We start from the raw sequence: 12941 nt of genomic DNA, 5'->3' as shown, positions 1-12941 counted from the left end.
GAATGTGCTCTTCCATCTCTGCTTTCTTGACTTTTTCATCTCAAGCCATTCTAGATCAGCTCCAGTCGGACTTTCACCCTCTACATTCCACATACTGCTCTTGTCAAAGTCTCCAGTGACCTCTTCATGGTCAAAAGCTCTTTACTCTGTCTTCATCCTCTTTGACCTATCTGATGCTTTCAACATACTCTATCCCCATTTAATCCTTGATACATTGTATTTAATTGGATTTCAGGACTCGGCTCCATCTTGGTTTTTCTTTTACCTTTCCCATCACACTTTAGCTGGATATTTGGTGGTTCTTCATGCTATTCTGCTATTAGTCAGTACTTCAAGACTCTGTCCTGGGCCGCCTTCTGCTTTCTCTCTATACTTGTTTTCTTCATGCTCTGATACCTCCCATGGCTTTCAGTACCATTTTTATGCTGATGATTCCCAGATCTACTTCTCTACATTAAAAATATCACGAAGAATCCATTCCCAAATCTCAGCTTGCTGTCTGACATCATTGCCTTAAACCACATGACCAGAGAACTTCTCTCTTTTCCTGACCCTCTGGATCCCCTATAATCTTGGTCAGTGCACTCCGGCGGAGTGCACTGTTAGCCCGCGTTTGGCCGCGCGTTTTCGACATGCTATTTTTACCCCTTAAACAGTAAGGGGTAATAGCGCATCAAAAACGCGCGGCCAAACCCCCCAAACTAATAGCGCCCGCAACATGCAAATGCATGTTGCGGGCGCTATTAGTTATTCCTGCGCGATACAGAAAATAACGCCTGCCCAAAGGCTGACGTTAATTTCTGCCGGCACCGGGAAAGTGTACAGAAAAGCAGAAAAAATGGCTTTTCTGTACACCCTCAGACTATATATCATAGCGATATTAAATCGGAGGCCCCAAAATTTAAAAAAAAGTTTAAAAAAAAGTTTAAATCGGCCAGCGGCCCGTGGGTCGGAAGACAGAGGCTCAATTATGCCGGCGTCCATTTTCCAAACCCGTGGATGTCAGCGGGTTTGAGAACCGACGCCGGTAAAATCGAGCGTCAGCTGTCAAGCCCGCTGACAGCCGCCGCTCCTGTCAAAACGGAGGCGCTAGGGACGCGCTAGAGTCTTTTGCACCTCCTTTTACCACGGGCCGTCATTTGCATACTCGATCGCGCTCCCAGGAGAGTGGCCTGGGTGCGCGTTGGGAGAGCGGGTGCTCGCCTCGGAGCGCTGGCTCTCCCGCGAATTTTACTGTATTGGCCCGTAAGTTCACTGAAATCTGTCCCTTCCTTTCTGAGTATGCTACCAAAATCCTCACCCACTCTCTTATCACCTTTTGGTTATACTACAATTAGCTGCTCTGTGAAGTCTCCTACTGAATCATCTCCATTGCAATCTATAAAAAATTTGGCTGCACTTATCTACTTTCAGTGTCACTATAAACATGTGCATTGATTCTCCATCCGTTTCCACATAACAGTTCAAGCTTTTGTTACTCCTATGCTCTGCAGCTCCTCATTACCTATCTTCTCTCTCCTTACATCCTTCTTTGTAAACACTATTTATTGGGTAAATCGCTTTTATCTATGCTCTTCCACTTCTAACTCTGTGCTTTTTACCTTCTGCGCTGTGTGCCTCGAATAGACTTCCAGAGTCGGTACATCATGCGCTCTTGTTCTCTCGTCAAATTCAAATCCAGTCTAAAAACTCACATTTTATAAACCTTAACCACTTGTCTATGATAAAATAGATTTCATGTAGACTTGTTTTTCATGTATGTTTGACTTGGAGCAGGAACTCTCTCTTATGTGTATCTGTACAGCACTGTGTTTGTCTAATAATGCTCTAGAAATTAGGAGTAGCAATAGGTTGGTTTCCTGCTTATTGAGCATCAGAATCTTGTGTCCCATCATGCACTGCTCCCACTGATTCCTGCCCCCCTAAATTCATGACTGAACTTTTTTGCAGTGAAACCTAGTTGCCGATCAATAGACCACTCTTTGGGTTTTCATAGAACATAAGAACATGCCATGCTGGGTCAGACCAAGGGTCCATCAAGCTCAGCATCCTGTTTCCAACAGTGGCCAATCCAGGCCACAAGAACCTGGCAAGTACCCAAACACTAAGAAGATCCCATGCTACTGATGCAATTAATAGCAGTGGCTATTCCCTAGGTAAACTTGATTAATAGCCATTAATGGACTTCTCCTTCAAGAGCTTATCCAAACCTTTTTTGAACCCAGCTACACTAACTGCACTAACCACATCCTCTGGCAACAAATTCCAGAGCTTTATTGTGCGTTGAGTGTCATGCCTCATTCTGTCAACCCTTCTCAGGAGCATCCACTCTTGCAGATCTGTCTTCTGCATGAGTGTGTCAAGACTGCCGCTTGCTACTGGTTTTGAAAGGTATTCCCAAAATGAAAGCTGGTATATTTAAAGAGTACGGTGTTGCCTCTACATTATTCATTTACATCTTCTTACATTTGCTATGGAATTAAGGCTGGCAGCAAGTTATTTTATTTTGCATTCAACTGGAACATATTTATGCTAAACATCTCAAAAAGGGCTACTTTAAAATGACATTTTTTGCTGTCAAAATTTGCACAAAGCTTTATAGCTGTTAAGGCATATACAGAGGATTAAATTGTAAGCTATACTGAGCAGAGATAGCCTTGTGTGGGTTTTACAGTGCTGCATATGGCAAGTAGCACTGTAGAAGTGATAAGTAATAGGATCGTGAAATAATGGAGCCATAATCTGACCCAATATGGCAGCTCTGCAAAAGCTTGGATCTTCTGCTGGGCTAGAGAGAAGGCAACCAAGGAAAGGTCACAACCCATGCAGCAGCTAGATTGCGGAAGCTGCTGCCTTGTATAGCAGGACTGAGTCATTTGCACGAATCCTTTGAAAAACCTTGTTGAGTCTAATGATTACCTTGCCCTCGAGCCTCGGATGCCACCTGCATTTGATTTGATTTGTTTATGGCCAGCCAGCAGATGCTCAACTGTGTTGACCTTCAAATACGGGTGGGCAAAATAATTCTGATGTAGGATCAGAGTGAGAAGCCCTTGGTCCGGACCTTTGCTGCAGGTGGGTTTTACTCTGTCCTGACAGCAGTAATGCAAAGCCAACTGGTTGGAGGGAACAGGTGCCCTGTAGAAGTAACAGTGGGGGCTAAACACATGGCCGCACATTTTTTCTGGATCTTGTCTTGCCAATGCCTTCACCCCTACAATAAAGTGCCTCACCTCAGTTATGCCTCTTTCCTGCCTTGCTTCTGGTGCCGTGCGGATGGAATATCCACCCCCCCCCCCCCATCTGTTCTCTGTGGCCCTAACAAAGACAGATTCTTGGGACTTAGTGGTCCATCTTCACATACGTTAACCTTGAGCGACCCTGGGGGAGGGGAGCGTGTCCCCCACCCCATCAGAAAATCCATAATACAAGCTACATAAAGAACTGTAGAATTAACAAAAATATAACAGATGCTGATCTATGTATATATACAGATTTACATTACACATACAGTATTTAATAAAAAAATATTGTATAATATTTAATAAAATTAAATACAACAAAATAAAGTTTATTCAACACTATTTATAGAAACCGCTATAAAAGTGTTCTGTGTTATTAATAAGGCGGTTGGCAATGTGTGGATATCAACTGCTATTTTGTATTTCTTTAAACCATGGCAAACAAAGAACATACCTTTGGTTTCTTTTAAGTATTTCACCACATAATTAGGACAGGACAACAACGATCTTATTTGTCTGTTTTCGACGCGATGTTTCACAGGAGACACTGTTTCATACAATAAGAGACTTAGTTTGGCATACGAGCAGGCGCTATGGCTTCGGCTACTATTCACTGCTTTCCAGCCCGTCGTCGTCGTCATCTTCTGCGGGATAGGGCTGGATGCTGTTCTGCGTGTACATTTTCGTTTTTACCGGGCAGTTGTGATCCATAAGGATGGCCTAAAGAAAAGCCAGCAACAAGTGTTAGACTATTTCTCGAACTGGAGCTGGCTGCTTGCACGTGGATCGAAGGGCCACATATCAACATGGATGGCCAACTACTTAGAAAAACTGAAATGCACAGCCTGGGCTGTTGAGGTTATGAATCAATACAAAGCCTTGAAAGTAAGTTATGTTTGCATTGTCCTGGATTAGCACACGGTATGAAAGTTTGATTTGTTTTGTTCCTCCCCACCCGTTCCCATATTCCTGCTAGCTGGTGCCTGTGCTCTTTGCCTGTTCTCTGATAGAAACATCCAATACGACAGATAAAGACCCCCCAAGTCCATCTAGTAGCTTTTTTCCTCCGTGCATGCTGCGATTGACCTCCAGCTGTACCCTCGCTGACCAGCCACCGTGGATACCCTGTGTTTGTCATAACCTATCAGTAAGAAGTATAACCCCCAGAGCGGTGGAGAAGGTCATGGTCATTGCCTAAGGGTGGCACCTCAGAACTGGAGGGGTTCTGGAAGGAGCGCTGGGACATACAACTCCCCACTCCAGCACTCTTAAGCCTAGAACCTCCTCCTCGCTGAGCAATCCTTTACCTCTTCTGCAGGGTTTACTCATCTGAGGTACTGGAATGCCCGTCACGATCCCCCGTTCATTGTGTCCTCCCCCTCCCAGCACAAAAGGAACGAAGCAGGTTAGCTTGACCACTCTGCTCACCATTTTTTCTTCCTTGGCTGGGGGACTCCGCAGGAACAAGCACAGAGGACAAAATAAGATATTTACGATTCCAATAATTGTCATCAGCCAGGGGAATCCAATTGATTTTGCTATGGCCCCACCGACCGAAGGACCTGCAGACCAAGAAATGGAAGGTGAAACTTCATTAATCACTGGACGTACAGGCAACGGCCCAATAAAGCTCTTCTCATCAAAATCAAACAGATCAGAAATAGGAGACATGGGTAATATTCCACAAACAGATTACTCAAACTTAAGCACAATGTTCTACGCTGACACTTACAGATCGGCATGTGCTAGTTTGTGCCTCTGCTCTGGGAATTGTCTTCCTTGCTGCCTGTATTTGTGGCACGAAGGGTCAGCAAACAAGTTGGAGGTGATTTCGTGGTGACTTGTTGGCCCTTAATTCTACATAGCCAAGTGGACCAGCACAGCAACCACAATTCTTTCCTCCCTATATTCAGAAAGAGGAGCAAACCGGTGTGAACGAGCTGGGTTTCTGCAGCTCTTGTGGCGAGCTCTGGGCTCTTTTCCTGCATTGAAACCATTGCGCTGTTCCTCCCTGTTTCCTGTTCTTTCTATTTTATCTAAAGCAGAGGGGGCAGGGGGCTTCTAGTGGACCTGCTTATTTAGGGGAGAGCAGTATAGTAGCTATTTCTGCTGGTGTGCACCATAACTTGCAGGCTGAGGGGGATGGGGCAGTGTAGGAGCATTCAGAGTAGCTTTTTGGAAGCTTCACTGCTGCCCCATCTGTTTGCATTTCTGAGTTAGAGAAGGTAATAGCTAGACTTAGGCTGAGCTAAGAAAGATTTTAAATGTTATATTTATCGATTTTATAGCCCGGCTGGATGGATGTAGCATGGTATTCGTACAAAAAGCCCCTGTCCAGAAGAGCTTACAAGCAAAGCTTTAATCTGCCTGCTTTGGCAATGGTTGGAAAGTAATTGTATTCCCCAGTGGGGACATTGCCATTAATAACTCTACCTCACCCCCAAAAGCTAAAGAGAAAAACATTCTCTACATATCCATGTGGACTAGCACAGGACCCGTTCTTTTTACTCAGTGCACAGTTAAGCTCTGGAATTCTTTGCCAGAGGATGTGGTTAGTGCAGTTAGTGTAGCTGGGTTTAAAAAAGGTTTGGATAAGTTCCTGGAGAAGAAGTCTAAAACTGCTATCAATCAATAAGAAATAGCCACTAGAGATGTGAATCGGAACCGGAATCTGTTTGGATTCAGGTTCCGATTTCACATGTGATTTTTTTTCCATCGGGCCCGATCGCGGTTTTGTTTATTGGCTGCGCCTGAGCCGATAAACAAAAAACCCACCCCAACCCTTTAAAACTAATCCCTTAGCTTCCCCCACCCTCCCGACCCCCCAAAAAACCTTTTACAGGTACCTGGTGGTCCAGTGGGGGTCCCTGGAGCGATCTTCCGCTCCCGGGCCGTCGGCTGCCACTAATCAAAATGGCGCCGATGGCCCTTTGCCCTTACCATGTAACAGGGTATCCGTGCCATTGGCCGGACCCTGCCACATGGCAGGAGCACTGGATGGCCCGCACCATCTTGTGCTCCTACCATGTGACAGGGGCTGACCAATGGCACCGGTAGCCCCTGTGACATAGTAAGGGCAAAGGCTATCGGCGCCATTTTGATTACTTGCAGCCGACAGCCCGAGTGCAGGAGGTCGCTCCTGGACCCCCGCTGGACTTTTGGCAAGTCTTGTGGTGGACCCTCATGACCCCCACAAGACTTGCCAAAAGCCCTTGGTGGTCCAGCGAGGGTCCGGGAGCGATCTCCTGCACTTGGGCCGTCGGCTGCAAGTAATCTTGATAAGAGAACCCCCATGATCAATATTGTGGGGTTTTCCTATCGTTTTGGGGAAGCCCCTGATTTCTGGCGATTTTGAAAATATTGTCCGATATTTTCAATCGTCCGAAGCCCGATTCACATCCCTAATAGCCACTGCTTCTTACCAGTATTAGTACCTTAGGATCTATATAATGTTTGGATACTTGCCAGGTACTTGAGACTTGGATTGGCCACTGTTGGAAGCAAGATGCTGGGCTTGATGGACCCTTGGTCTCACCTAGTATGGCAATTTCTTATGTTCTTATTTTCTCAGCTTATAAGTAAGATCCTACATTTGAAAACTAGCCAAAAGATGTAGGTTACAATTTATTATTTAATTTTATTATATGCCTGATCAAAAGATACTCGAAGCATGGTACATTATAAATATGATAGGAAAAAAAAAAGAGTAGCCTATCCTGCCTTGTTGGCACAGGTAAAATTCAAACTGTAAATCAACCACATGCTTGTGATGAAGAAGCAGTCATTGAGGGCATGCAGAGCAGAGATTAAAGCTGATAAGGTGATCCTCCACCGCAAGAATCCTACAAGATGTTGCAGGGAAACCCAGCAGAGGAAAAAGCTCATTTTGATTGGAGATTCCACAGTGAGGAGTGAAGAGGAATGTTTGGTGCCATCACAGGCAGGGATGGACAACGGATTCTGTGGTGGGCTAGAGAAAAGTGAAGGGGAAGTGAACTGGATATTATTTTGCAGCTACGGTAGGTACAAATGATTGACCTATGGATGAAGTTGTAAAGATTCAAAAGCAGTGCGAGGAATTGAGGAGATCTTAGGGCCTGACTCATCAAGGTATTTTCCCATAGGCACAGAATGAGAGAAAATCCTTAGTGAATCAGGCAGTTAAGGTTGCTAAATCCGAGACAACTTCAGAAGTGCTACCTGCATGGACAAAATGATCCTGACCAAGAACTTATTCACGGTTGAAAGACTGGTGCAGGGAAGGTGGTTCTGGTACATTGATGATGGGGCTGTGGTTGGGCGGGTTGGTTTACATTCATACAGAACAGGTTCTGCAGCAGCTGGCCATTGATTCATGTCCTTCTTGGACCAGGCACAAACTGATCTCGCACAGAAGCACAAACATTTGAGGTAAATGGGCCAAGCCCTGAAAGGATAAAAGCCCAACATCAGCTATGCAATAATAGCTACAAGACAAGGTGCAGAGAAATGGTCATCAGAAATTGTGGTAGGGGACAAAACGAAATGAGAGAGGCTGATAGTGCGTTGTCTTGGAGCGTCGTGCGCACATGCTCAGTCTTGTTGTGGAGGCTATCATGGCAAAGACTGACTTGAATGTGCTTGCAATAACCAACCCTTGGTATAATGGAACCAAGATGGGGATATTCGTTCTCTTCAGAAGAGACCAAACAGGGAGAGGGCTGGGGGTGGCAGGGAAGTGCATCTCTTTACATTAGGGGCACAGTAGCATTCACTGAAATGATGGAGAAGCTGAATTACCATGGACTGCTCTGGAAGACCTTAACAATAGTTCTCTCTATATGAGTAATCCACAAACCAATAACCTGGAGGGAAAGAGGTGGAGTCAGTGAGGGTCTAGGTTGGGAAGTTGGGTGAGCAGTAGGGGGTGTGCACTTATATATTTTATTTCATTATTTACTTGATTTATGTGCAATGTGGGTGATATAGCAGCTTAGGAAACAGCCAGAGAAATAAGGAGGCAGATTCTGGCTGTTCTTTGGGTGCAGTTTATTTCCAGTGGACAAAAAACAAAATCAAAGCAATCAGTGCGGGTCACCTTAACTTCAGGTAACGCACATTCCTTGGAACGTAACAGGTCTTGGCATCTGGTGGGTTTCTGCCTGCTCCCGGGGGCCTGTCTAACCCTTCTGGGCCCTGCCTTCTTAAGGGATCCTCTGTGGGCCCAAAATCCCTTGCTGGGTTGGAACTTGAGGACCACCGGGCCAAATAGCTGAGACTGGTCCCCTTAAGGTGGTCTGAGAGAGTTTCCTGTATACTCCCTCACGATTTAATTGAAACAAGAAAAAAAAAACAAACAGCTGGCCAGTGCCATTTTGAAATCAGGATCTGGCAGGTCAGGAACAATTGGGGATCACTCGTACCTCAGTCAGACTTTGGCAAGTACCATGGATGGGGTCAGATTGCTCTGTAGAAGCTGAGGGAAACCTGCACATAGTAACGCAGGTGAAAACCAAATATCACTAAGCTTGGAAAGGCTTGGGGTTTTGGTGGCTGCATGGATTCTTGCCAAAAGAGGGGCCAGGAGAGAGATCAGAAGAACACAGACTCGTTAAGCAAGTTCTTTTGCTCAGAAGATAAAGAGAGAGGCTCCTCATTCTTAAGTCATAATTGGGTCCTGATAACCAATGCTGGCATTTTAACTGGGGACACGAGGCAGGGTAAGGATGAGACTAGTGGCAGCAGCAGTCGGATGTTGAGGTGGAAAAAGGTGACTGTGTGCGTAGGGCATGTGGCGTTCAGATGAACCAGAGGTAAGCGGCAGTCGGGATACTGAGGCTATCTCCTTCTGTCACTTGCACTGGCTTTGCTGCCGAATCCCTGGGGCTGCTGAGTACGACTGACGTACGAGTGATCCCCAGTTGTTCCTGTCCTGCCAGATCCCGATTTCAACAAGAGGTTTCTGGTAGGGGTGTGCATTCGTTTTGAACGCATATGTAAAACGCAACTTTTTTTTTTTTTAAACTTAAAAAAAGTGATGATGCGCAATGCATCGCGATTTTTAACTTATTCAACATAGCTACGTTGAATACGTTGATCCTAAATAAACACTTAAACCCCCCACCCTCCTTAATCCCCCCCCCAAGACTTACCAAAACTCCCTGGTGGTCCAGCGGGGAGTCAGGAAGTCATCCCTGTATTCTTTTGCGAGGAGCACGTGATGTCGGCGTCACGTTGGAGTGACGCGGACGTCACGTGTTTCTCCGCGCCTCCGCTCCGGGACCCCAAGCTGGCCAAAAGTTCCGGTTGGGTCCAACGGGGGTCCCGGAGCGGAGGCGCGGAGAAACACGTGACGTCCGCGTCACTCCAACGTGACGCCGACGTCACGTGCTCCTCGCAAAGGAATACAGGGATGACTTCCTGACTCCCCGCTGGACCACCAGGGAGTTTTGGTAAGTCTTGGAGGGGGGATTAAGGAGGGTGAGGGGTTTAAATTTTTATTTAGGGAACCGGTGAACGTATGGACAGATCCTCAACTTATGGAATTCTCCATATGTCCATATTGAACGAAATCGACCCTCAACTTCAACATCAACTTATCAACGCAAACGTTTTGTCTGCACATCCCTAGTTTCTGGACTAAGGTGTGCAAATTAGCTATCTGACCTGTGAGGTTAGCCATCAATCTATCTGTTTGCATCAGAAAACAGGAACGTCGGAAATGTTTGCTCCATTCTTCAAAGCACATTCAGATCTGCTCCAGATACTTTTTTGCTCAGGTGGGATGCAGATCTGTTGGATCTGTTTCCACCATTTCCATTGGTGGCGAGAATGATGCAAAAGATACTCAAAGACCAGGCACACCTTATCCTCATTGGCCCAGACAAGTGTGGTTCTCCTACCTCATCAAGTTGTCAGTCAATCTGCTGATCCCTTTGGGAAGTGAACTGGCCCCTATTAACACAGGAGGGTCATCTGTCATCCAAATCTCCCCTCCCTCAATCTGATGGTATAGATCTTCAGCGCTCAATAATTTCCTCTCTGGATCTGTTCACCTGTACTCCAAAAGATCTGCTTCAGTACTTGTTCTCCCTCTCCTCATCAAGTCTCAGTATATCATCAGTCAGAGGTCATCTTAGTGCCATCACAACTTATCACCTCAACTGGATGGAAAAACGATTTCCCTTCATCCTTTCATAACAAAATTCATGAAGGACCTGTGGCGTACAAAGCATCTACTTACGAAAACACCTGAGCTGAGCAAGTTCAACGTCGTCTTTGCCTAGCTGATGAAGCTTCCCTATGAGCCACTGGAGTCAGCTTCTTTGAAGTTCCTTACATGGAAGATGGTGGTCTTAGTCTGTATCACTTCAGTTAGAAGAGTCAGCGAGCTACCAGCATTAGTTTTATATACTCCATACCTGCAGTATTTTCACTGTGCTGCACACTCATCCTAACTTTCTACCTAAGGTGGCTTCTGCATTTCATTTGAATCAAGCCATTGTATTGCCCACATTCTAAGGCCACATGTACACAAAGGAGAGAAGGCCCTCCATTCGCTGCACTGTAAATGAGCCTTGTCCTGTTACCTGAGGAGAACTCAACCACATTGTCAAGTCTCTCAACTGTTCATATCCTATGAGGCTGGGCATGGCTGTTGCCAAGAGTACTTTGTCCAACTGGCTAGTAGACTATATTACACATTGTTAAGTAATGGCTGGCCTTCAGATCAGACTTTGTCAAAGCTCATCAAGTAAGAGCATGGCTACTTCAGTTGCTTACCTACAAGCTGTCTCCACTGAAGACATCTGCAAAATTGCAACTTGGTCATCAGTTCACACCTTCACATCCTACTATTGTCTGGACAGTCTATCAAGTAGTGACAGTAAATTTTGGCAAGCAGTTTTGTGCAGCTTCTTCACCCTTCATGGGGATCTGGGATGCAAATTCAGTAAGTGCTCCACTACATAACCCTCAGCTTGGGACTCCCCATCTGTCATGGCCAATTAGGTCCTGCTTTTCAATGGAGAAAGCAAGTTTGCTTATCATAAATGGGGTTCTCCATAGACAGCAGGATGAATTAGTCATGCTCTCTGCTTCAACGACAGGAGGAAAAGGGGAATTGGACTCAAACAGCAACCAACAAGGACCCTGACTTTGATGGTCTGGGAAACTGATAAGTTTGGGTGGGAGAGAGAAAAAGGGTGGGAAAAAAAAAAATAAAATAAATGGATAAACTGCGTGGCTTGCTGGGCAGACTGGATGGGCCGTTTGGTCTTCTTCTGCCGTCATTTCTATGTTTCTATATAGGGGTGACTTGTATGGTGCGGCAGATACTATCATAAGCTTGCTAGGCAGACTGGATAGACCGTTTGGTCCTTTTCTGCCGTCATTTTTATGTTTCTATAATACCTATCACCTCCCCAGAGAGTCAACTACAGAGGTAAAGCTTAAGCTCTGAAAAAGACTGAGAGGTTCATAAGACAATGAATGTGTGGGAACTCCCACACATGCACAGTTGTGAACCTTTATTGAGCTAGAAAGACAAGTCTGTTCAGTGCTGTTCAGATGACGTCACCTCACGTCATGGCTAATTCATCCTGCTGTCTACAGCGAACCCCATTTATGGTAAGCAAACTTGATTTCTTCATTTCTTCAGCTGGTGGGGCCTGGGAACCTGCTCCAGTACCAACTCCAATGCATGAGCATGAGACACCCTCCAATCACATGGGTCTTGGCATCTCTACAGAGGAAATCAGATTTGGTCTCCTTCCATGAACGTGTGAACATGGCAACTACAGCCCCATTGATTTAACTTCAGTAGTGAGTAAACCTAGAGAAACACGCATGGAAAAATACAACATGATTTCACAAAGGGAAGAAAATGCTGTCAAACCAGCTTGATTAAGTGCTTTAATGAGACGACTTGGAAGATCTTGGAGGTACGGTGGACATAGTCTTTCTGGACTTCAGTAAGCCTTTTAGCACTGTTCTGCATAGAAACTGTTCAGGATGGGTTTGGTGGAACTAAGGCTCCGCATGCTTGGAAGCAAATTTGCAGAGACAGAACGGATAGGCTGTCAGCGAGGTTCTTTTGGGTTGACGTCTATAATATAGACAGGACTCTGCCAGCTGGGAACAGATCAGGGGTAAGGGGAGCAGAGGGTGGTGGGAGGCAGAGAGGAAGTGATGCCAGAATTAGGCTGTGGTTCGAGCAGGAAGAAAAGTCCCATGGTAAAGCTGGAAAAGTCGAGCCTGCAAGGGCAGGGCAGAGGGAGACTGTGATAAACCCAGCGTTACCACTCCGATTAGGGTATAATCTGGCAAGAAATCTGGGACGCCTAGGGCTTAAGGTCTGACTTAGAGAGTGGCAGGGTACAGTGTTCAAAGGCTGTTGCATGGACCGTAGAGCTTTAGATCTGCCTGTACATAAGTGTCTGCTAAATATGGATCGAATGCTACTATCCGAAGGAAGAAACAGAGCCAGGAAAAGACTGAAGGAGGCCGTGTCTGCAAGTGTGCCTGACTGCTTGGTTACTTGTAGGCTACCTAGCAGTGGTTCAGGATAGGGTGTGAGCAGCATCCGCTCAAAAGGAGAATAGGACAGAAAGCTGTAAATTGGGTGCGGAGCTGGTTAAGCATCAAAGCTTAGGAGTGTGCTGATTAATAGAGCCTTTGCTGATTACATGACTACTAGGGTCATCAGGTTTGAGTGCTAGT

At 45.7% G+C, this 12941-nt stretch overlaps 1 protein-coding gene across 1 annotated transcript in view; it reads right to left on the bottom strand.

The window, feature by feature from the left end:
- Positions 1-3515: 3515 nt before the first annotated feature.
- The window catches only part of SLC18A2 (solute carrier family 18 member A2), a 90613-nt gene continuing 81187 nt past the window's right edge, over positions 3516-12941 (bottom strand). Inside the window, exons 14-15 of the mRNA XM_029610488.1 lie at positions 4671-4804; positions 3516-3962 (exon numbers count right to left, since the gene is read on the bottom strand). Coding sequence (XP_029466348.1) covers positions 3849-3962; positions 4671-4804 — 248 coding nt within the window. The 3' untranslated portion in view covers positions 3516-3848. The remainder of the gene's footprint in view (positions 3963-4670; positions 4805-12941) is intronic.

The sequence above is a fragment of the Rhinatrema bivittatum genome, chromosome 7 (assembly GCF_901001135.1).
Source record: "Rhinatrema bivittatum chromosome 7, aRhiBiv1.1, whole genome shotgun sequence".
In the NCBI taxonomy this organism is placed as follows: Eukaryota; Metazoa; Chordata; class Amphibia; order Gymnophiona; family Rhinatrematidae; genus Rhinatrema; species Rhinatrema bivittatum.
The sequence above is the reverse complement of the archived record's forward strand: the minus strand, read 5'-3'. Positions and strand labels throughout refer to the sequence as shown.